Source organism: Camarhynchus parvulus, chromosome 7, assembly GCF_901933205.1.
Source record: "Camarhynchus parvulus chromosome 7, STF_HiC, whole genome shotgun sequence".
NCBI classification, from domain to species: Eukaryota; Metazoa; Chordata; class Aves; order Passeriformes; family Thraupidae; genus Camarhynchus; species Camarhynchus parvulus.
In genome coordinates, this window is record NC_044577.1 from 18,950,573 (window position 1) to 18,976,930 (window position 26,358).

At 39.5% G+C, this 26,358-nt stretch overlaps 1 protein-coding gene across 2 annotated transcripts in view; it reads right to left on the minus strand.

Moving 5' to 3' along the window:
• CERS6 (ceramide synthase 6) overlaps positions 1-26,358 on the minus strand; it is a 97,219-nt gene that overhangs the window by 35,267 nt on the left and 35,594 nt on the right. For both annotated transcript variants that reach the window (XM_030952247.1, XM_030952245.1), the window contains exon 4: positions 12,502-12,559. In XM_030952247.1, the coding sequence (XP_030808107.1) occupies positions 12,502-12,559 (58 nt within the window). The remainder of the gene's footprint in view (positions 1-12,501; positions 12,560-26,358) is intronic.

The following is a 26,358-nucleotide window of genomic DNA, read 5'->3' on the forward strand; positions in this document are numbered from 1 at the left end:
TAGCAGCAGGGCACTTTGGTTATGCTTGTCCTGGAGGGTTTTAGGGAAGGAGGAAGAGCTTGGTTTAAGCACAGCCTTCCTCTCTGACCTCCACAATGAGCACAGCTCTAGACTGCACTCCACACCTAAATGTAATCCACAGTTACAGCTGGACCAAGAAGCATCTTATTTAGTCCTCTGTGAACCTCACAACTGTGGAATACTGTGTAGAGGCTGCAGTAGGAAGCAACAATCTAAATAAAAGCTCACACAGTCTGCAGTGCGAGACCTAGACCCACCAGTGAAAGGTGGATTAATCATAAGGGACCTAAGACCGACACTCCAGAGCTCAAGTGAGTCCTGTGTGTGCTCCTAGGACATGTCTGCAAACTTCCTCATAACAGGCAAGGTCACTGTGAAGCAGAGCACAGTTCTGCCTGCAAGTCCATGTTGGATGAGAAGAAAAGGTCAGTGACTTGGTTCCACAACAAATCCTTTTTTGATGAACATAAAAGCATACTTCCCTTTTTGCTGCCTGCTGAATACCCAATTTTCATATTACTTCCTATTCTTGGTATATAATGTCTGAGGAAGGGAGGGACACAAGGGGATTGGAGAAGAGAGGAAATGCAAAGATCCTGATAACAAAAAGGCCCCCACTTAATCTGGAAACAGAAGACTGAAAATTTCAGTACCAATTATGCTAGGCACAGAGCACCAGCCCTACAATGCTGACAGCCTGCCTTCCAGAACATAAAGGAGCTCAGATGGAAACTGAAGTTTTACCACACTTAGGTGCAGTGCCAAATGAATGCAATGTCAGTGGCAGAGGATGTAAACAGCTGTTCAATCTGTTGAGATTTACAGTATTAAGGAACAAATCACCATAATGCCCTTACAGGAACAGCTGTTAAAAACTCCATCAAATCTCTCTCTATCTCTGTGATTAGATAGAGTAATTTTAAAGAATTCCTTTACAAAGAAAACTTCTCTTGATACAAGGAAGTGACTGAGGATTTTGGGAAAAAAAAAGCCAAAAAACCACAACAAAACAAAAAAATCCTTCCAAAATGATCTCTGATGTTTGCATGCTTAGCCAGAAGCCTTGGGTTGTTTTGTATCCATTGCCTCATTCACTTATCTCTAGAGAAAGCATCTATTTGGCCCCTGGCTATTAGAAAGCCCTAAGAAGTTAAAATCTCCAGGTCTTGCTCAAAATGATGCTAGTATCTAGTATGTGAAAGGTCAATTGTGATAGTAAATGAAGGGAGAAAAACAAGCAGTGCAATAAAAATTTTCTTGTTTATCACAGAAGAGCTGTTATGCACCTAATTTAGTCACAACTATGAGGTCATGGTGTAGCTCCCAAAGGGGTTCTTCCAAAATTCTTAGGTAAGTAAGAAAAATCTTCTGATTTTTCCATCAAAAAAAGAAATCTGGCTGCTGTTTTTACCAGAATCCAGCATGTAAAAATCCAGGAACATCAAGACAGAATCCCCACCTTTCACTAGAGCCAATTTATGTTCAAAACACTCTTCAAATCAAAATAAGACATCCTTAGTCCAGAAATAAAAGATTTTAAGTTGCTTTTCAAACTAGAGAGCTTTTGAACCTGTCGAACAAAACCAGCAAAATACAGAGCATTCACTGTGTACATGTTCACTACTCTGCCAAGATTTTTATCTGTCTTGGTTAATGCATTTGAATACAATTTTGTATCATTTGTTACAAGCAATATTGAGCGGAATGGAAATAAGCACTATTAATTACAGTCAAGATAATATATACTTTCAGCAAAGATCCACTGATCTCTTTTCTTGGGGCTGATATAGGCAAAGATGTCAAAGATGTCTCATGGCATTCGTACCTACATTCATCAAGTTACAGCAGGTCCTTGCTTTGCTCTTCACAGAAACAAGTGGTAGAAGGTAAGGCCAGAAGATTTCCTCTTGATCAGCTCTCACTTAGCCCCAAATGCTGTGTGCAATTTGCTCCTACCCCAGGGGCAAACCTCCACTGTCTGATACCCGTGTACAGGGCAAGACTCAGCCAAACTCTCCTCCTCAGCAGCAGCTCCTGCTCCCCCTGGCAGACCCCTCCCTCCCTCGGTGTATCCCCAGCTTTACACCTCATCTACCCAAGAGCACAACTGCAACAGCACAGGAGGAGACTACCAGCTTTCTGTTCATTGCAAAATACAGTAACATTTGACATTTTTCACAGATTTTTTTATTATCCAGGAACTGAAACTGACAGCTGTTTAGTCAACAGCACTTTTCATAACATTAGGAGAAGGACAATTATTCATAATTAACAGTTTTTTTGGGGTGTTGGGTAGTAGTTTTTTTGGTTAGGTTTTGTTTCGTTGGTTGGTTTTGGTTTTGTGCATTTCTACTTGCTTAAATTAAATAGTACCTCAATGTTTATTTCCCCCCCATTATGGCTAGGGATTATAGCACCTTTTTTCTTTTACAATGTATAAATAAAAATTCCTTTTGGACATCACTTGGTTGAATAAGCACTTGCTTAGAGGTAAATTGAAATGCTCGATTTCTTTTTTTTTTCCTGCAACACCTGCATCCTCTGAGCATGGTGTGCTGGATGTCTGCTGACATTAGAAAGAAAGTTAGATTACCTGGCAACGCAAAAAGCATCATTCCTTACTCTCCTCTGCCAGCAGCTCTATGTTCTACTATTAAAATTACTCCATCCATGCATGGCAAACCCAAGAGATTTTTAACAAGTTAGTCTCTTAGATACAAATTCCACAATGATCCTGGGCTTCCTTCCCTATATTCTTGATTCGATGTAGATCAGTGTAACTGTAGACTGCTGCCACCTTTCACTCTTAAAGAGCATATATATCCATGAAAATTGCTTCTGCATATAATGTACAAACACATTCTTATTCTTCTTAACTACAGAAAAACTCCTTGGTATTAATTGTTGTAAAACAAGCCACATTTTAAAAGTTATAGAAAGTAACCTTATTTTTTCACAAGTATAAATATTTTGCAGCTTCCTTCTCTCCAGCAGAAAGAAAATTAAATTCTTCCTCATTGTTCTTGATTTTCAGAAAATTCATTAAGCAACCACCAGAACTTTCTGAATCAGCTTTTCAAATTTTCTACCATCTTCCACTAAGTCTGCCTTATGATGCCTTGGAAACTCTCTGATTTCTTAAAGATGTGTGCCTTTTCCTACTGTACTCTGAAAAACTGCCCTGAATATAGCAACATCCCTTGCTACCGTTGTATTTGTTTTGCTACTACTTAAGAATTTCTCAAACTAAAGTTTCACTGATTTAAAGTACACATCAGACAGTTTCCAGTCTGGCCATGCACGACAGGCTCTGAGGGCACAGCCTTAGCAGCCAACGATGCCAAGAGCACAGGCTGAGCTGTGCCATAAACTGACACTCTGCAAGCACCACTGCAAGTCACCTACACACCAAAATCATGCATGCTTCCCTCTACCCACAAAATCACTGACTTCTGACAAAACACCATGCTGGGAACAAATAGAACTCAGCAAAACAACAAAATCCATGGCTACTATTTTGCATCCATTTGTGCAAGCTCTTCCTTGCAGTGACTGTTGATTCAGTTTAGGATGCAGTTGCTTCTCACACCAGGAATAGAATTTTCATAAATCCTTCACAGATCCAAGCAGTTGTTGGTATTTCTTGGCATAGCTAACTACAGAAGTGAAGACAATATGACACATTGTCAATGAACCTCCTGAGGTTCTTTTTTCATATACTGCGACTAAGCAAGCTGTTTTAAGTTTCTGCAGAACTGGGTTTTTTTTCCCCTCTAGAGTTTAGTGCTTTGTGTCTGTAGAAAAAAGGCTTTAGGGGAAAAAAAGCTTCTGCAATGAAGAGTGCTCAGTGTTTCCTCTCAGCAATCTGCACTGTTGACTTCCAAACATAATTAAAAATTATACTTCTGCTAATGGGAAACCATAAAATATGGAAGAACTATAAAGGCCAAGATTAATAACAATCACTGCACGATGCACTTGACATTCAGATGCAAATATATGTGTGTTCAAAAAAAGGTTTTAGAAAAAACACAAATTCAAGTTTTAATGTATTATATAAAATGATATTTGGAAAGGCAGAGCAAGCTCCTTGCACACATCCACTTTTCTCTTTAAAAATACTATGTACAGAGATCTGGAGCTTATGTCTTGTGTTGATAAAAGTTTACTTTCAACTACAGCTTATGAGGAAAATGAAGCTGGAAAAAGGAACTGATAATTAGAATCTGGAAGGGTCGTAATATTAAGGCAATGCACTGAACAGAATTGAAGAACACTCCAGACAGAGAATTTGGTGCCTGCAGCATCTCCTCTCCCTCCTCTCCCAGACAGCCATCAGTCCCCTTACCAAGCCCAGCCATCAAAATATTTGCTCTCTTTAGTGTACTTTCTTCCTCTGACACTTGCCCTGCTGGTTGCTTTGTAGTAAACAAAACTTATAAAAACTTTTGCCTTCATGTGTAATGACAACGTTTTCAAGGACTGTTTGGTCATGAGCAAGCTGAGTGGCCAGTGGTGCTATGACATTTTAGAGCAGCTGGATGTCTACATAAACATTACAGGAAAGTAGTGGGCACATTCACCCGAGCACTCCAGATGCCTGATAACCCTTTGATGAAGCAAAGCAGCTGTACATTAGCTTTACAGCTGCTTTCTATTTTTGATCATAATGCCAGACCACATCAATTAGCCTAGCATTTGCATCTAGGAGGATATTTATGGATTTACTTTATTTAAAAAGACAGCACATAACAGCATGCCTTGAATTAGTTTGTTAAGAGAGAGTACTGAAGTTTACACTTGGGAAACCATACCTTGGTAGGAGGGAGATCTGCATAAAATTAAACCTTTTAAGAGACCAGGAAAAATCCCAAGAGCAAATAATTAAAAAAATAAAATAGGGCACTTCAACCCTTATTGATCACTGCAGAGTAGCATGATTTCAGACTACTCCTAATTTTCCTACAGCATGCAGCTTCAACAAAGCTCCAGGGTTTCCAGTGCTCTGATACTATGGATACTCAAAGGCATACAGGAAAGTGGTGAATAATTAAACTCATCATTACATATCTACTTTTTGTAATTATGTTCCTATTTGTGGCTGCTCTGCCAGATGAGTGCATGTGTCTGATTCTGCCAGGCACTGCCTTCCAATAGCATGTGTTGATGGCAAGTGTTTACCAGACTCATTGTACTCCTGATGCTGAATTTTGGAAATCCTCAGGCAGCTGCTTTCCTTTGCAGGATTCACCATGGCTTGCTTCACTGACATATAACATGTTCCACTATTGCATGCAGTCCATGAAGGGAGAGAAAGTCAAATTTTAATAATAAGAACAACTTCATACCAAGGTAAACATCAAAAAAAATTTCATGCCTAAACCCAGATGTTTAAGATTGTTGTATTTATGAATCTACACTGCCTACAGGAAACACACTGTATAGAGAAAAGCCAAACAAAAGCCCCAGCTGATGTGTTTTGCTCTACTTTCATATAGGCTCATTGTAGCAAGGTCGCAGGATCGTCCCTGACAGTCTGAAAATTAGGAAGTTACTGCAACTGCAGAATTTTCAATGGAAATACAGGTTTTCTCTGGTTCACAGGGCCATTATTCTCTAGTTCACAGGGCCCTGGAGAGGCAAAATGTATTTGAATCCCATAGTGCCATAATGGGCAGGTGGTGAAGAAGACCTTTCCTTAGCGAACTCTCCACTCTCAAGCAAAACCCTGGCAGAAGGACCTGACAGCTTCTCAACACAGACACCACCAAGTCCCACCTGACTGAGAGAGCAGAACTCCTTCAGACAGGCTGGGACAGGCAGGCCCAAAGGCACCCCAGTGTGTGGGCACTGGACAGGAACCCATCTCTAAGCACTCTGCCCACTGAGCACAGCTACAATGAGGCACAACCCTAAGCAACAGTGAGTAAGAACACACTGAAGTAGCTGCTTCCCTTCCACTCCTGCAACCACTGCATTTTTTCATTACAACTGAAATACTCAGAATCACAGAATATGCTGAGTTGGAAGGAACCCATCAAGTCCAACTCCTGGCCCTGCAAAGAGCACCCCAAGAATCACATTTCTTGTTGTATGTAATAATGCCACAAGCACTAAGTACTAAATGAAAAAAATCCCAGTGACAGAATCTCTCTCATATTGTGTTTTCCTCTAACAGGAAGACAGAAGGGGGAAATGTTAATTAATTTAAATATAAAAACACAGTTTGCAAGGAATTTTTTCCCGCTCAGTTCTGAGTCAGTGACTGTAATAACATTTCCTTCTCTAAAGCAAAAGAAGACAGCCAAAATAATATCCCAGAATGTCTAAACTTACATAAAATGTTATATTCATTTTCCCTCTGTTTTTCACCTTTCCCTCCTGCTGAGGAAGTGCAAAGACACAAGTCTTCTGATGTTTCCATTTGTCATCTGCTGATGGATCTATTGACAACTTGCAGTGTTCTGCAATTGATCTAATAAAACAACTAGCAATAAGACTGGCTGGTAGGGATGAGAACAGAGGAACTGTCCTAAATTGCATATGATTTTGTTTCATAAATCACAAATTTGTATTAAGTTTTAGTATAAAATCATAAATAGTAAATTTGTGCCATAGCAAAAAACTTAAAGTAATTGGGTAAGAGGAAAGAATTTTCTCTTCCTCATCTTCTTGAGCCTACAATTCCTGGGCACAGGACAAAAATCCCTGTAGAAACTCCTTACGTTACCTGTGAGATAACAGCAGTTAAAAATAGAAGAAAAACTCTGAATGAGATTCAAATTTACAGCAGTACTTCCCCGTGCTAACCTGGCACTATTCAATAGCCAGTAGCCAAGAGCATCAGCAGGCAGAAGAAATTAGAAAGCTCTGGGAGGTGTGACAGGCTTACACTGGAAGGGAATATAATAGGGAAAAAACCCAAAAGATCATCAATGATGTATTTATTCATTTTCAAGATTTTTTTCCTCTACTACTGAAAGATAAAATGAAGCAGCTTAATGACTTGAAGCACTTATGGTATAAAAATACATATTGTTCTACAGGTTTTACTAATTTAATTGAGAATACAGCTATCCTCCTCCAAGTCATTCCCTCAGTAGTGAGTGCAACTGAACAAGGGCAATGCAAGGCACCAGTTACATTAGTAATAACCTGTATTACTACTACTGTATAATAACCTGTATTACTAATTCTTATATCCAAACAGGTACTCTTTGCTCAGGTTTAATTAGCTGTGAAAAACAGGACTGCTTCATTAATGTGAATAGAAAAACATGAAAAGCTCATGGCAATAGAGTGCTGAGCTAATACTTTACTACAGGTATGAATGAGCCACCTTAGTTTGTAGATGAATTAAAACTATTTTTATCATATAATTGCCCAAATATAACACTTGGTGAGGTATTTTTTCTACATCTGCCATTTTTATGATATGACCCTGAAAAAATTTCAGTCTTTCAGAAAGCTGGGCTACCAAGAAAATGAATACTGTGCTGAAGGCAAAATTAGCAACCAGTCCACAGGGGGATCCGAGGTGTGGCAGCCCCTCCTTCACTGCCCCAAACGACAGCGTAATGCACAAGCAGCAGAGATGCTGTATATGGCTCAGTACCAGCTTAACTTGCCAATTTGATGATTACATAGCATTTACTTACTACTCTGATGTTATTAAATACCCCCGGCTGGATTCAAAACAGATAAAGTGAAATTGAATTCTAGATGCATTTTTTGAATTAGCGTGCTGCTTTTCCTTCCCATGATTATGTAAAATTTATCCCCGTTGTATACATTTGAAAGTCCTGTTGCCATCCTATTACTGAATTAGGATACCATTGATATTCTCCTTTGCTTTTTCTTTCAAAACCCTTCAGTTTCCTTTCAGCCACAAATAAATTCTGCCAGCTTGCTTAGCTTTGTCCTCTTTTGCCTGATGCAGTTATTATCTTAACTTCCAACAGCTTACACAGTGAATTACTTCCTATGCTGACCTGCCTTCTCTTACAAAGTCTCATTGTCCAAAATGCATTCATTCTCCTTGTTGATGTACACTGAGGTGCTGCAGTAATTTAAAACTAAGTTTCTCCAGTAGCTTTGATCTTTCTCACAGCATGACTCATGATTTGTATCTCAGGCATCCAAAACACTCTGTTAATCTCTCCTAAATGCCCTCAACAATTTTTATGCCTTTTTGAAGATAAATCTGAAACAAATTCCTTTTCCATGAGATAGCATCTAACTATGGCCTTCCTGGAAACCTTTTCCACTTGTGACGCTTATTTAAAAATGTAATATGGTATTTCCCCTTTCTCACAATGGCATTCTTCAAAAGACTCCAGAGCACGGGTATTCTTTCTTGCTCACTCAGTGAATTAGAAATTGTTTTATTTATCACCTAATGTTCAGCCCTGCTTTCACAGAAAGGAAAAAGGTTACAATTCAATTTTAATATCCAAAATTATTTTAGCTTAAAAATTTTCATCACTTACAGAAACTCAGCAATTGGTTTTACGAGTTAAAAAAAAAAAAGAAATCAAACCCTCTGGAGAATCCAAATCAATTTTAAAGCAAGCACAATCTACCAAATGCGGGCTTCATTTCCTCCCTTAGTGGCCTATGTATCACATTATCCCTCTGCTAATAGCACAGTAAAATATCAAATATCAGCATTGTGTTAAAAGGGCTCCACAGTGGCCTCTGGCATTTTTCATTTAAATGAGAATATTTATCCAGCATTGGGCAAATAAGCTCTCTGAACAAAAGGAATTACAAGGCTTTAGTAACAGGTAATATAACAACCTTTCGGGAAGAATGTGGGAAGGAAGCATCACAACAGATGCAGACTAGAGCAGATAAAGTGCCCAGCAGAATGCCTGCTTCAATTGATTCAAGAGAGAAAGAGACACCAAGAGCTCTGGAGGTAAACCCCCTGCCTCCCAGCTTTTGCCACAGTGTTGTTAGCTAGAGTCAGCTCTGATTTAAACCAAGGTGGTAGACATTTTCCAAACTCATCCTTTGGTATTTCAGTGCTAAAACCAGAAAAAAAATCAGCCTGCTTTAAGGAGTCTTATTCTATGAATTAGACAATCAGACATAATCCAAACAGTGGTATGCATTTTTCCAAGATGCTGCATTTCTTTTATTGTTCTCTTCCACAAAATATGCAGCAGCATTAGTTTCATGAAAAAGTAGATGCAGCAGGTAGGGCAACAGAAGATGGAAACAATAAATGAAATACTGAATATTCTGATGCAGGTAATTTCTTTCTGCTCCAAATGATGTAACATGCAATGTGTTCTGCAAATAGCTTTCCAATAGCTGGGGAAATTTTATGACAAAATCAAGCCTGTCCTACTGCTACAAAGACTGAAAACTGTCTAGAGCACCAGTATATTTTTTGAATATAGCAATTTAATTTTATGAAGTGGCTGTGCATTACAGCCATTATTTTCTTCATCTAAAGTTAACAATCTGAATAGTAGATGAACTGTAATACAGAAACAATGTCAATAACCAGCCACCACTTTATTCTGAACTTCTTTTAATGTATATCAAATGAAGGTGGTCTGACTTTAGGCTCTAAAATTCTGGAGTACAACCAATCTGAAATGGCATTTACAAATTCTACACTACTCTCTCTGGGCTTTAGCATGTGCATGTATTGCTGCTGCTATTTTATTCCAAAAAGAGGCAAAGAATCAGTCAAACTCAGCTGAGCAACAGAATACAACATTCTCTCTCACAAAAAAGCATGAAGCCAGTTTCTCTCAATGTGCACAGAAAAACTGTGGGCCACTACCAGAACATCTCCTGCTGTCACACAGAAGCTCACTGGCTCAGTGGTTGGTGCACACATGAGAATAAGCACTTCAGTTTCTTAATTTGAAACATTCTATAGTTTCAAGAAAGGGGAAGTTTCGTAACAGAAGAAGTGGAGCTCTACCTGTTGGGTTTCTTTCCTTCATACTACCCTGCTATATTTTATTTGCCTTCCATACATTTATGATGTCCCTTGAGTAGGCTTTTGGAGTCAAATTTACACTTCAACATGGCTTTCCCTGTTCTTTTGCAAGCTAGATGTACCACTAGAAATTGTAACTACCCACCAGACAGTTCTCAGTTCTTCCGTAGGGGATGACTCATTAGGAAGGACACTCCATCAGCTGCATACACACAGAAGCTTGTTGCACCCAGCATTTTTTAAATATAGCCACAGCATACTCATATCATCTGCCTTACTTCAACACTGAATTTGAAAAATAGCAAGACTTGTTTATCCAGGCAGAGGATTCTTTTCCCAGTAGAATACCTACATGCAACTTCAGGTTTCCAAGTCTCAGTGCAGACTTCAGAAGACCCGCAGAAAATTAATCCTCTTCTGTGAGTTTGTAATTCTCATGGGCAATTAAAGGAAGGAAATTAAATATGAAAAGTCTATATATGTCACCTGGAAGCTTTGCTTCAATATGCTTGTTAAGATTTTTCATTTTACAACACCATACAGGCACTGCTTAGCACCAAGGGTGAGCAAGCAAGAAAGAAGCCAATCCTGAACTCTTTGCTCTGTTTCTTTATCACCAAAGATAATGATATTTTTTCTATTTAATTGGAGCACAGTCAGACCATTAACTCTTAATGAGCAAACCCACCATTTATTTAACTACAAATATTACTGAGGAAAGCAAAAACATTATCTCATTCCCCTGTTAATGATAAGCAAAGCAGCCAGTTTAATGTCACTGGCACTCACTGAAACTTAATGTTATGTTGACATGACTGCGGGTGCGGTACTCTGCAGAGAAGTGTTTTGTAGACATGCAAATGAAACAAATGGTAGAGCTGAAAAATCTCAGTTTCATTCAGAAAGGAAAGAATTTGCGTATACATGATCAAAGTGGAAATATAATTGGTTACTTATCTTTTATGCTTCAAACATTAGTGATTAATAAATACACAAAGAATGCTATAGTGAATGCTGGCTTCAGTCCTCCAATGCTAAAACATCTCATTCAGAAGTCTGAAAACCAAGATGGGGATGATCACATCTAGCATCTGCCATTTTACCAAGAATGGGGGCAGTGAGGATTTAGATGGAAAGGTGAATGCTTCATATTAAATGATTTTGTGGGCCACCCACCCACTCTGCAGTCACAAATAATTTAAACCTGATCTAAAAACAGTAAAGACTGGAGCTGGCAGCTAGTAACAAAGAAAGTATCGTCTTCTCTTTCAAAGTTGGTACCTTGGTCCATTTCCTCACACAGAAGAACACTCATAACCAAATCTGCTCTTGAAAACAGTATTTGAGGTAGAAGGTGGACAACTTGAACACTTAACCTACATTTACACTGATTCCCTCTTCTCATAAAGTATCAGAAATGATACAGGTGAGTTCAAATCCTGATTATGATGACCTGTTCCATCCCCTCAGTGCATTAGCCATCACACTGCAGGGCACGTTCTGAAACACACAGTGCTATGGGATCAAGCAACCATACAGCATGTTAATGGATGAAGTTCACATAAAATGGAAGTGTTCAAGGAGACAGAGGGAGAATGCAACTGCATGCTGCTCTGGCCCACACTTCCCCTGGGGCTGACTACTGCTCAATAGCTCTGATGGGCCCTCCCTGCACAGGCACATCATTATTCCTGCTCATACCAAGCTGCCTTGCACCTGAGACAGCCTCAAGAACTACAGACATAAAAAAGATCAGTAAACCTCTTTTACTTACAAAGCACATTCAGGATACAGAATCTGTCTCTCACCCAGAGACATTCAGGATACATATTCTTGTGTCAAATTTTTGACCAAAACAAAGATTACATGAACACATTGAATGCACCATTCCTCTAATTTCACCTCCTAGAATTACAGAAATATGGCCCAACTTGCACAGAAGCTCTGAGAACTAGTCACACTATAGAAACAGTTTGCACCACAAATCTGTATTACTCTCTACTGCAGGGCTAACAGACCTATGTCAAGTGCTTAGAAGCTTTCCATACCCTTCTCTTTTTAAATCAGGTGAAACACACCACTGATGGGAAACTCCACAGAAACCTCCTTCCACAGTACATTAGACAAAGAATAGGCAAAAAAGGTATTTTTTTCTCAAACACTAATGCAATTTGTTTGTTAATAAAAAGTAACCTCTGTCAGAGGCATTTAAGCAAGGATGATGGTGAAATTGAGATTAATACTTTGGCAAGCTTTACTGCCAGTTTAATACCTATAATGAAAAGTAATCAAGTGAACTAGGCATGTTCCTACGGCTTTTTTTCTTTTAAAACCCCATTAAATATTGATAAGAACTTCTATTCCTTACCAATGCTAGCAGCAAAGCATTTTATGAATGCAAATTAAATTTTAATTTTCACTCCTTGTGAACATTGACTTTATTCCTGAGCTTTATATTATGCCTGTACAAGACTTCCAAGTCTGATACGTTATGAAAGCATAATAATATAAGTGCCTACCTTTTTCAGGAACCGTACTCCATAGGTAAATATATAAAGGTAAAATGTAAATCTCCACCTGCAAAAGGCACAAGAGATTAACTCTAGGATACCAGGTTTACATATTTTACAGTTCAACACATGATTTCTTATTTCACCACCAAACCACCACACCCTGGTGACATTAACGGAAGCTGAAGCAAAATTTTGGTCTGGTTTTCTACAGCTTCTGTTATCAAGCATTGTTCTTATTTGCTGGCTTTTCCTGGCCTCTCATTAACTCTCTGAAAATACTTGCTAATTTTGTCTAAATAGGGGGGAAAAATTCTCACACATTTTTAAGGATATTAAGTTTTTAAAAGTTTAATGAAAACTAGCAGGACATTGGAGGAGAGAGGACAATTTACCCATCTGTTGCAGGAAAGTTCATCTCTCATCAGACACCAGGAAAAAGATAATAAGAAATTTTATTAAGACTTCAACAGGTGACTTGGGAGTATTGCATGTCAAGCAGACTCTTTAGTAATGAAAAGTGTCATCCACAATGAGCTGGAAATTCACTTGGCAAATTCCAGCACTCCACATTTGGTTTTAGGGAGTGCATTTGGGTCAGATAGATATGCTGGATACAGATATCCATAATTTACATCCACTTCCCATGCATCCCTTGATAAAAATGATCTACATTTTCCCAAATGCACTCAGAATAATTGCTGAGCTTCTGGTTTTTCTTTTCAGATAGAGGCAAACTAGAAGTTAAGAACAGGATTCCATGGAAAATAAGAGAAACCACCAGGAGATTTAATAGAAAATTATCCTCTCCTCTGTCTTTCTCCAGTCTTCAAGAAAAGACAGACACAGTAACTTCCTATCTTTTGGACCCATTACTCACCTATGAAAGAGCTACTGGAAGTCTAAGGAAATAAAATCATAACCTTATGCAGTATAAATTCTTAGAAGAATTCCTTGGGGTTTTTTTTCCCAAGTGTTGGACTGACTACACACACATGCTTAATATAAACACCAGAGAAGTAATAATCATAATGTTTATAGCAGGATGAGATTTAGCTACCTTAGTGTGAAGCAATGCTGCAACATGAATCATCTTCAATGACACATTTTACAGCACTTACAACTTTCTCTCCACTGGCAAAACCATTAGCTTCCAGTTAATTTGCACTGGAGTGCTTTCAAACACTACTGGAATGGTTACAAAACTGAAAATGTTCCTATATTAAAGGTTAATCCAAACCCTTCTCTTCAAAGCTACTTTCACAAGTACTTAGAAAGACAGTTGTGTCATACATAAATAACCCTCTGCCAATTTGAGGAGAGTGTAAGAACATCAATGAGATTTAAAGTGCGATACTTCAGTTGAACAGAAACTCTATTTTACACTGTAGTCTCCATAGCATGGAAGAAATGTAATAAATTAAACTGATATGAGAGAAATAGCAAACCCTTCAAGGGTTTGGGCACTGTAGTAACATGGCACACCGCTTTCATGCTGAAACTTTCAACACACTCTGAACATAGAGTACTTGGAGGCAAAATGTTCGTTGTGCTGGCAGAAACCTTCAGATCATGCACGTGAAAGAAACAGGATAGTATTATGAAGGAAGGATTTATTTGGGTGGAAAGTTTCTCCTTAGGCCAGTCCTACAGCCAGTAAACTTGCCATTCAGTTTCACAGTTACATATATCATCTAGTGAAAGTTTGAAGGCTGTCACTGAAAATACTAGGAGCAAAACCCTGCCTAACCTATTCACTGATGAGCACTTTCAGTGCCCTTCTTTCACTCCTAAGTGTGAGCAGCTATGATCAATTCCTTGCAAAGAGTTTTATAACCTTCCACATTTCTCCAAGCAAAATTCGTAACATGCTTAAGGGCTTTTCTAGCTTGCCATTGGGAGATGCAATATTCCACAGAAGAGTTCAAAGGCAGTTTGATGTATTTGAAAAATGTTAATAGCTGCGTTTAGCTGGTGGGTATCAGGGATTTTCCAATCTGCATGGACATTTGGAAAACCCTGATTGCAGAATTTCCTACAGCTACCACCCATCAAAAAATAAGACCCTTTCCCAAAACAGGCAAATTAAACCCACTGATATCCCCATCTAACTCTCCACTCACCTCCCAAAGCACTGACAGGGCTATAGATTTGTGCTAAAGCCATGGATTACCCTGAAGGAGAGTTTCTGGAGCTTCAGAAAACCCTCAGAGCCAAGAGCCACTGGGTATTATTTGTGCCTGCTGAAAACAGTCAACTTGCTTCAACTGTTACACTGCTATAAAGGTGATAGATGCACACAAGGATATGATATGTTCTTCTTCCTGAATTTGCAAGTGGACTTGGATTTAGCACCGGAAAATGAAACAAGGCTAAGAATTGAATGATGACAACTGGTCAAAGTACTAACTTCTTAAAGAAAAAAGTATTGATAGAAACAAAAAGCTCATTCCTGTTGAACAACAAACACAAAAGCTATTCTACAAACTTCTGGCTTGGTCAAACTCCAATAAAAATTTGAAACAAAGCAAAGTTGGAATTGGCCCCTGGCATGTTTATCACCATTAACCAGCTAACTCTGGTGGTAGCAGATCAACAAAGGACTTTCATTGCTCTGAAGCTGGCAGTAAGCTGCTTTTTCTGCAGACTTTAAAGGCAATTCTCCCAGTTCAATACCCCAAAAGGAATCTCAATCTCATACAAGAAAGCCCGAGGAGTTTCCGACATTGTTTTACCAGTACTTGTAGATGGTTTATTGCTGCACTTACCAGTAAAACATCCATAAGCCAAGGTAAAATAGATGAATGTATACTCAATAATTTGGGATTAAAGACAGGGAGAAAAGGTACAGGAACTAAGGTATGAAGCTGCACTATTCACTTAAAATCACACAGACGAGGACGGAATGTATGTAAAAAATACCTTTCATACAGTGCAGATATGTCCAAGCAAGGTTCCTCCACAGGTGAACTCTCAAATCAATTGTCTTGCAACAAGTACTCTAATATGAATGATGTATTTCAATCTACAGTACATACTTCTTTATGCCTCTATTTGGGTCTCACTGAAGCCCACTGATGAGGAAATGCAAATAAAGGGAAAATGTTATGAGCAGTAATCACACCTATTCACAGTATAGCCCAGTGTCCAAAACTTCTCTGCATTTTGGGAACTTGGGCAAAATGTTCCTTCTGTCTGCACAGAACATCATAGAAGAGAAGGACACCTTTCTTAGTGTGTGGTTATTGAGTTTTATTCCAACTGAATTCCCCAAGTGGTAGTTGATGATGTGCTGTCTTGAATTTGTTCTAGGTAATAGTCCCAAATCTAATGTTGGAAAGTGCCTCCAGACTAAGCACAGTCTGAATAGTTACAGAACCCAGGAAAGGGAAGATGCCTAGCCAGTGCTACAAAACCTCCTAGGACCCTTTCTAATATCCTGCTAAAGGTCCTCCTTTAGCATCAGCAGCTCATGCTGAGTGTCCATATGTCACTGGATACTGTTCTTGTTTGGTCACAGCTGGTTGAATTCAACAGGGAAAGCAACTTCTTCTAAGGCAGCAGTAGCAGAGCCCAAGGGACTAGGAAAAGCAAGGCAAGATGTGTACTAAAATATCTCTTGTTCCCTTTTTCTCCCAGCAATATTCTCTGCCCTATTAAAGACATACAGAGGAGGCCACAAGGTGAAGCACTCCATCGTGGGCCACTGCCACATCAATTCATGCTTAACTGAAAGATGAAAACAGCTGAAGCTTCTCTGTTTTGTGAGAATTTACTCTGTCCCTCAGACCTCAAACATCCCTTTGGTCAGTTGTATAGAGACAAAATTTGAATTACCCATTTACACACAAAGTGTGCTGCTTGAAAGGCTGAAGTTAGTTTAAATCCAGTAAACCTAGATGAAAGCACTCAAGGCACAAGAGCTCTGAAAGACCCGATCTGTCTGCTCACAATAAGGTTTATGAGGTTCACTTTAGTCCTCCACTATAAGACTTCCAAACTGAACCAAGCTTGCATCTGAATAAGGGAGATCAAATGGACTTATGGACCTTCAAGCAAATTCATCAGGTTGTGCTGTTGCTTACCGGGCCAGTGCTTCAAACATGAACGTGACATGACACACTGCAGCAAAAAAGTGTGAAGAGTGAAGCTGAATAGTGACTCTGCCATAACAGAAAAATAAATTCTTTTCTAATGTAGTCTTGAAAAGACTGGTGTAGAGTCCCTCAAAGGTGCAGCAGCAGATCTGACTGCTCTTGTTCTACATTTGAATGCATTCCCAGTCCACAGCAGTATCAACCCCTTTAACTTTGAGCTGCTAATGAAATTTTAAAGATGCTTCAGCATGACACAGAACATCATCTAAAAAGATGGAAAAGTTAGAGAGTCTCCACCAACTAACCTGATATACCTCAGGGTATGCTCAATTCAGCAAGAACTATTTAAAGTGCCCACTCGAGCAAGCACTTCACCAATTTCATGCATATGTCTTGTCAGGTTCCCTTCATCACACTGATGAAATTTTGTCCTTTAAATTTTCCTCTGAATTTTTGCACTGAAATATGAAATTAAACTATGGCTAACAAAAAAAAAAAAGGGTCCCTACTCCATACTTTTTGCAGAGCTCACCACATGGGGCTCATGTCCAGCTGAGAGAGCTCAGCATGGGTGCCTCCCTAAGAAAAATGCACACTTCTCCCTAGGGCAAGGGTGAAGAGGCACAAGGCCTCTCTGCTTCTGCAGTTTTCCCTTTTTTCCACTTCTTTTGCAGGAAGACTGAGTAGCCAGGCTGTGAACACTGGCAGTCCTGCAGAACTTTGCAGCACCCAGCTTGCAGTGCACAGTGCTTATAGCTCTGATGCCAAACCAGTGTCTGCTGCTCAGAAATGCTGTGCAAGGATCCAAAGCTAACTGCTGACAACAAAACACCAAACATAGTAAATACAGAATGTTAAAAACATAAAACCCATTATTCTTGCAGAATTGTAGCTGTTATTTACAGAGATGCCTTTGCCACTGGTTTGATACAGACAGGGCCACAAACAGCAATGTAAGAATGCCACACTTCAAAACAGTTAACCTTAAAAAACCTCATTGTTATTTAGCAACTAGTCATAGGCTCACCACATTGTCTGCAGTTGAAGAAACTGGCTCTCTGGCTCTGAAAACTATTATCAGAGACACTGCAGATGCCTGAAGTTTTTCCATGGAAATACACTTCCATGTGTAAATGTGAGATTCCAGTAAAACATAAGATTTGCTGTTCTCCATCATTCACTGCTCACCTCCTGGCAGTGGCTGACAGACCTCTGGGCTCAGGCTTTGGACTGAAAGCCAAACTGAGCTTCATGCAAACTCCACAGCTGCAGGTCTTGGCTCTGGAGGTGAGAAGGCTTGAAGTACCACTACATAGCCTGTTCTCCATTTCAATCTGCACAATCTGAATGGGCTGCACAAACATGTAGCTGGGCTATGGAATCATTAGCTGGGACTGAAAACTACTTTTTGCTGCAATGGTTTCCTTTGGCTGTGAAAAGTTTATTCACTATGAGAGTGCTCAAAGAAGCATTTCTGAGGCTGAGTTTAAGCAGTATTCAATGTTTATTTCTTTTAAATGGGAAGCACCGCTAAGTTTCACACATGCTCACTGTGACTTAAAGCAGTCTGTTTTATCCTCAGATTGCATTTTTCTGCTCCCCCAACTACAGTATGACAGCCTTCAACCTTCTCATTCACTCAAGAAGACTTAATCCAATTAATGTTGCCTCTGACATAGCCAGAGGTATACATTCCTTCTAGATGACTACCTCTAAAGACAAATATTTAGAGGATGATCCAAAAAATATAATGGACTCTGAACTTCTGGATCAACTCTTAATATTTGTGACATTGTCTACTTACCTGTTACTCCAACTTTAAGTTAAAACCGAAACGAAACACAACAAACAGTAACCCTTCTCCTCTAAACCAACAAAAAATTTCCCTAAAGATACTATTTTTAGGCAACAAATAATGTAAAAATACAAGACAGAGCACTGAAAAATAATGCTTAATCCACCCAATAAATAGGAGGTCAAACAGTAGACTCCACTAAATCTTTACTTATCTTCAATCCTGATACCTATTCTAACACAAAGCTGCAAGTATGACTGTATGGTTGATGGAAGAAGCTCCCCTGTTCCAACTTCCTGCCTCCCCAGATTTATGTAATGATAATTTGCTGTATTTCCACAAAGCCTGACAGATGCAAGCAGATATAAAAAATGTTAATTAAAAATAATACATAGGTAAATAGATGAATGAATAAAATCTTCTTGCCTCTTTTGGCATGGAGTCAGCCTGGACCATGCAAATGGTAAATAGCTCCTGCACTGTGGTTAAGCAGATGTTATATGCGGAAGAAGGCAGTTAAGCACAACTCACTAAGATGTGCAAAATATCAGGCATGATAAATTGAGAACACTGTATTGCTCTCCTCTTCAATCTTCTGAATTAAGACTTGACTGTCATCTGATTTTCCTCTTGGTTGCAGTTTGAATCAGTTATTTAATATTTAGTATTACAGTGCCACTTGAGACCAGTCCTGTCCTAAATCTGTATGCTCAAAATGCAGCTCTGAAAGTCTTAAGAGCAAAATTTAGTAGTGCAGAGGAAGGGAAAGGAAAGAGGAAAGGAAACACAGTAATAAATTTTGAAGTGATGCAGTTTTATAAATAATAAAGTGTGTTTTTATAATTAGGCCAGAAAATATGTATAATACAAAAGGTGTTTTGGTAACTCATTCTAGGTTACATAGTTTCTGTTCAATGATTATGCAACTGTTCTCTTCTGAGTACTTTTGAGGGCTACATAAAATAAAAATAAGACCTCAGAGACCTATGATCCTTGCCAAATCCTACCCTACAAAGAGATATTATCTGGAAAGCTCATGGGAAGCACACACAGAAAAACCAGTGGTTGCTGCCATCAGAGCAGATAAAGAAGACAGAACCCCAAATTTACCAGGAAGCACCATCTAACCAAACTAGGTTACCACATGTGCCTGTAGCTACATTACCTACCACCATCCCAAAAAGCATTAGATGAACTAGCAAGTTTCTCATCTCCATCAGCATCACGTCATCTTCTCACAGAGACCACCACCACTACATAAATTCAGCTGCAGGCCACTGCAAGCCCCTTGCCATTGGCAGACAACTTACTAACACAGAAAACAGTGTAGTTATATGCCTAGTTATATGTAAGTGAAAAATGCTAAACAATGTGAAAGCTAATTCTCTTCTTAACTCTGTGTCTCTGTGAACTCCATGGATCTACAAAATGAAAGGCAATCAGATATGAAACAAAACTGTGTAACAACATAAATACAAGGGAGAAGAGAGAAGTAAGGATTTGCAGTGTATAAAATAAAATTCACTCAGTGTTGTGTATAAAATAGTATCTTACTGCCACTTAACTCTTCAGTGTTTCAAGGCACTTGTCTCCAGGGTTTGCCAACTACATTTAAAGCTGAGGCTGACTGAAGATGGCAGCTTGTTCTGCCACAATGAAGAACTGGACAGTTTAAGGTGCATAGAACACAAGAAAGCAGTAGCTACTGCAGTCTTTTCAGTTTTCCTTTAGTTGTCTTAAATTGTTATATTGTGGGAGCCAATTCAATTTTGGATTTGTGTTCACATTAACTAGAACTTAGGGAGGAATTATTTAATTTCCATAATATAAGATAATGGTGAGCCCATACAACCCACAAGAGAATGGAAACCTAGTTAATTATAACCTTGCTTAATGTACAATGATTATGTTAAGTGATGGTGTCTTTGCAGGATGAGCACATGAGTTAATTTAAATTTATTAATTGTGTTAAAAACTGTGCCACAGAAGGCAGTAAGGGCAGGGAATTCAGACTTTTAAGTAATTCAACTTGAGGGAAGAGGGAATTCCCCAAGATGCAAAATAATAAGTGCTTAAAGCACTAAAGTCTTAAAACACAGTGAGCATATTATGAGGACATGGCATGGACATCTTTGCCTGTCTGCTCCAGCAGAATAGCAGGGAAAAAGGGCTGGCAACTCCTGACACTTAACCAATGTTGTAACTTTCCCCTAATACTATGTTTGGGCAGTGAGAAGTCCTGAGGCCCAGCCTAAAAAGACAGAATGGTGATTACAGACCAGATTTGTATGTGGGTACAGCAGACACAGTAGGAGAGGAATCATGAGGGAAACTGCCAACCTTGCCCAGTGCTGGGTCTGTTCCATATGAGCCCTGAGCTAACTGGAGCCTCCTGAGCAGCATACTATGGAGTTGCAAGAAGTCTACTTTCACTTTCCTCTTCTCCAGATGATTCAGCTTTTGAATGCAGCGGGACAGGAGGGCAACAAGAGCAGACTCAGATCCAGTATTTTACTATTCCAAATTAAAAAATGATAGGAAGAATGAGATAAAGGGTATACGCAGAGTCACAGGCGCAGCTCTTCAGTAGAAAAGCATTCATTCACCCAGCCTGTGTTAACCTAAGCCCTGGTATTACAGCTGGCAGAAGGAAGAGATCCACTCAGAGGATCACATGGCACAACACGCCCTGCTCCACCACACCATGCCCTCCCACCCTCTCACATCAGGAGGGGCCAGGTGGCTGAAGCTGCTTCCCCTGCTTCTCTCCTCCATCACATCAAAACCCGAGCTTTCACCATGAATGCAAGTACTGCCCATGCTTCCCTGGTTTACACCTTCTGTTACTTGACTGCACACACACTCTCCACAACCACAAGAAACAGAACTCCAGCAAGCTCATGACCCACAAGAGGAAAACCTGAATGATGAGGACCCTGTGTTTGCATGCAGGGTAACCTTTAAACCCAGAGAGTATACAAAAACATACATTTACACAAAATAAAAGGCTCCATTGATACTTCTCCACACTGACTTCATACATGGCTTAAAGAGTAGCAGGCAAAGGAATCAGAAACATGCAGAACTATTGAGTGCTACTCTTGTGGAGCAACATCTTACCCTGATGTAAAACAGATCCGGATTTCTGTCTTGGATTTTACATAGTCAAACATGACTCCAGGCCTTCTTGCATAGCTCTAGGTTCCCTGACATTAGTCTCAGCATAAATGCCTCATTCACTTTTACTTTCTACAGAAGCCTTGCATTCAAGCACATCTCTCTTCAGTGATGTTACTAGACATAATTCTTTTAAGAGAGTAATGGGTCCTTGAATGTCTTAACTCCAGAGTCTAAATGCAACTCTTACAGTACTATTGTAAAAAGGCAGTATTTTACATGCTTAGTACAAATAAAAATTGCCAGATCGTCTTTGTTACTCTGCACTTCAGTTACCACTTACTAGCAATTGAGAGTCTCCTTTCTCAACTCCCCTACCACCTGAAGCCATAATAAACACCTCTTGCACTCAGCAAACTCACATGTTTCCTGTTCTGGAACAATTTCACAGACTCCAACTCCCTTCACATTCCATTGAACACCTATGTCCTTCACCCACAAACTGCCTCACAAATGTGACTCTGCCAACACCTGAGCCTACTTGCCTCTCATGTCATAACCCACTTATCAACACAATACAAAATATCTGATTGCCCAAGTAACAGCAACTCCCATTCCATGGAAAACAGCAAAGGAAAACAAGGGAGATAGTGCAGTTCTGTGGCCACTGAAGAGCAGCTACCGCACTTGCTGCAGAGCGGGGAGTGCGTCTTCACAGACTCATCCCCTTTTTGCTTTTCTAGTCATGAAACACTGGTTAGTCCCTCATTCCATCTAGCACTGGTGCAGTTGACAAATCAAAATTAAATGGACTCAAAGTACCATCTATCACACACTTTTCCTCAGATCAGAAGTATGTTAGAAGCTGGCTTAGGAGAGCCTGATGCTATTAAATACTCAGAGCTAAAAGCCTATTTATTTTCTAATGCTTTACTGCTCAACACAAAGCACAGACTGATGAATTCTTTCACACATTCTGTTATCATGTGCATCAGCACAGTTCAGAATTTCAACAAGCAAACAGATGTCTTTATTTCTTTCCCCTGCACAGTTATTTTCCCAGTACAACCTTGTAGGAGAGAATTACTCTGCTAGCTGAGAAAAGCAGTATGCCCAAGAAGTTGCAAACAGCCCATAGAATTTTCACACAAACGCGTATAACAAGCAAAAAAATCCCCAATTGATATTCCTCTATAACTATACACATACATGTGCACAAACACACACATATACACAGGCACAGATAGATAAAATCTTCCTCCAAAGCAACAACAAAATGTGCACAAACAAAATTTTAATTCATTAGGAAAAAGAATGTCTAGCTAGGATATGAGACAGAGGCTCTTCTCTCCTCTACATCAAAACTAAATGACACCCTACTTAGAGACAATTTAAAATCCAAGCTTCTTCTAGAGAATAAAGGGGAGGAAAAAATAGATCTTTGGCTCTTCCGTCTGCACATTTCCATGTTTTCACATGCAGAATGTTGCATAAACTCAAAACATCTCTCTTGGCCATATGTTTCTTCCAGACACTCCTTAGAAACCACATAAATATCTCTAATAAACAGCTTGCTTAAATGTACATAGCTGTAGGACAGACAAGTCATCAGCCTGATGACATTCCAAAATCCCAGGCTAGTAACTTCTGGCATCACAGGTTCTCTCCCTTTGCACCAAACAAGGGGAGAGGAGAGAATGCTCTCTCTTCCTTGGAGAAAACCAGACATGCCTACACACTGGTAGCATGAGCAGAAACAACACATTGAAACTGGGAAGACACTGGAAATGGTTTGGGAATCACTCCTGCACTGGCTTTCTGACACATCAAACATTAACACAGACATTATTGGATTCTGTATTCTGGGTGGCAATAGGCAAAGTAATACTCTTGATACTAGGCTGTGCCATAGGGACAGAGAGAAAAGAACAACAAAAACCCGACAGAAACACATGGAAGTAGAAAAGTTCATTTTGCACACTTAGTCGACCACTTTTTTCCCCTTCTTTATGCATGTTGGACTTTCAAGTTGAAGAAAGGAGTGCAAATGGTCTAAATTCACAAAACAGAAAGAAAAGCTATGGACAAACTATTCCCTGCAGCTAATATGGTAGGCTAAGTGCCTGAGCTTTGCAATCTGAGGTTATACTAGGTGGATACCTTTCCTAGTGACTATAAACTGTGACTTGAACTCCAGGTTTCATGCCAGAATCACCAAATCCTTGGAATATGAGGACTGACTTGCTAGTAAAATAATACTCAGTGCTGCATTTATTACTTTCTGACTGGATCATTAACCACCACCTGGTGATTATATACATTAATCACCACCTAGTGAAATTATCTATTTCATATTACATATAAATACTTATCACTGTAACATCTGAAAGCTTAAGCAGGTATGTAATACCAATAGGGTCTCACCATTAGGGTCTCTATGGCTACAAAAATCAAATTACACCTTCTCTTTCAGACTGACAGACAAAACTCTATAGTGTGAATTCTAGTTATGAAAGGTTCCTGAAAAAGTAATTTATTTTCACTATAATGCTGTGGCACAAACAGGATCTATAAACAGGAGATTTTACTACTGTGCTTTTCTCCATATAACCATCATCTGCCCATGGCCTGAATATCTGACAAAGACTGGCAGAAAAGGAATTATTCTATTTGGAAAAAAAACCAAGAAAACCATCAAAAAATACCCCCCACAAAACAAAAAAACCCCACCCCAAACCAAAGAAATGCACAAACAAACCACGAAACACAACAAAACAAAAAACCAAACACACAAAACAAAGCGACAAAAAACCCACAAAAACAAACAACAAAACCAAACCAAAGCAAAAAACCCACCAAACACCCCTTCCCCCTCAAGAAGCAGTGAGCAGTGTACGTTTTGGGCTTTCTCTGTGCTCTGTTTATGACCAGAATTGTAACTGCTTGAACAGAAGGGAAGGGTTAGAGAAAGTGAGAAATATCTGACAATAAAAATCTAGTAATGAAGTTACTGGCATAGTGTGTTTGGTGCTGGATCTTTGGCATCATTCATCTCAGGCAAGTGTGTTTATCATTAAATTTCACTCTCAGCTTTTGTCACATTGAAGCTACTCTACCTTAGATAGTGCCCACGCTATTCATTTGCAAGAAAGATAAGGCAGTCAAAAATGGCCTACAGCCCTTCTGGCACAGCTCCTCTTCACTTTCATAATGGAAAAGCCACTCTGGGCCCAAGGAACACTTTGTCTAGCAGTAAATTAAATCGTCTCCATGTGAAAAGAGTTGGAGTTCTTTTTAGGCAGATCCACATTTGCCGTGGGTTCTTTCACTTTTCTTCCCACGCCACAGTCAATCAGTGCTGTTCCCAGCAAAACTGAAGCCTCCTCTGGAGGGACAACAGCAGCTCAGCAGTATGAAGGTGTAGGCAGAGATCAGTGTCATTCTGCTTGCTCTGCTCTTGCTTATGAGATAGGGGTGCACTTTGTTCTGTTGAAACTCTCCACTGGCACCCGAATTACTGAAGACTGGAGTGCTCCCCTTCCCATGACTGCTGTGGGAACATGAACTTCAGGAGCTCAGAGCTTCAAAGCACCTGTCACACACAGCCACTGCATCTCTGAAAAGCCACCCCATTAACTCAATAGCTATGAAAAGGCTACAGACCCCATACCAAAGGATTTCTTTGGTCAAAACTTTCTGAATTACCTCGCTTAGCGCTCTGATGGACAGATTTAACTAAATCACTCTTTAACTGAACCCATACTGAAGGGATAAAAGGGAACCCTGGGTTCCCAGTAGTAGTCTGACTACATGCCAACAACTTTGTCCAAGATGTGTCAGGTCAGCTGGTGGCACACAGTCCGCCACTGGAAATGCTGCCAGGGCAAGGCGTACATGGTTGGATAACACCACATTCCCACAGCACTAGGTACACATAGAAATAGAGAGGCAGCTCCCACTGCACCTCCTGCAAACCATGAACAGAGAGAACCTGAAGTATCTACATATTATTTATGCCATCTTGCTTCTGTTTGGACAAGTTTTATCATTACTTTTAAATACACGTATTGCAAAAATGCCAATGGCTGTCTCTAAACAAAGTTGGCACCATATTCTGTCAGCACTTCACTACAGCTTGACCTTACATTCCAGTCTGCATTCATAGCTGTCATTTGCATCCTGTTTTGATAATGCATGCCACAATTCAGCACCCATTAATATCCTATCCATGCCAGTATTTCATGGTATGCTTAAATTTTTCTACCTGTAGGTTCACCCAAATGCTCTGGGACCTGTGCAAGAGAGCGAGGTCTTTAATCGAGTTACAGGGGAAGCAAAATATGCCACCCAAATATGCTACCTCTAAGGCTAGCAATAATTTTTTCCAAGACTCCACAGCTGACAAGTTAACAACTACAACCCTTGCAGAAAAAAAGGTTGTTGTTCACTGATCTCAAAAATTAGTAACTCTAAGGCCAGCAGCTGCTGGCAACAAAATGACCAAATCATTTTGCCATAATCTCAATATGCCTTGATTTATTAAACATTAAGGAAGGAGGACTTGAGCTGTAAATACCAAAGAACAGACTTAAGCATTCTGACACCTAAGTTACTCTGTTTAATAAAGGGCAATCATCTTTAGACAGTTTATCTTTTGTCTTCTTTTTATTTAACAACCCAACTGCCTTTTATCTTTGCTCCTCCATTTCAGACATCCATCAGCTTGTATGGCTAAAGGTAGTGCTGTAAGGACAGCACACTAACATCAGGTGATTTGGTGTTAGGTGGTGCCGTGATAGTATAGAATCACAGCAACATGATTTCTGCAAGCTTTTGACCACTGAAAATACCTGAAAA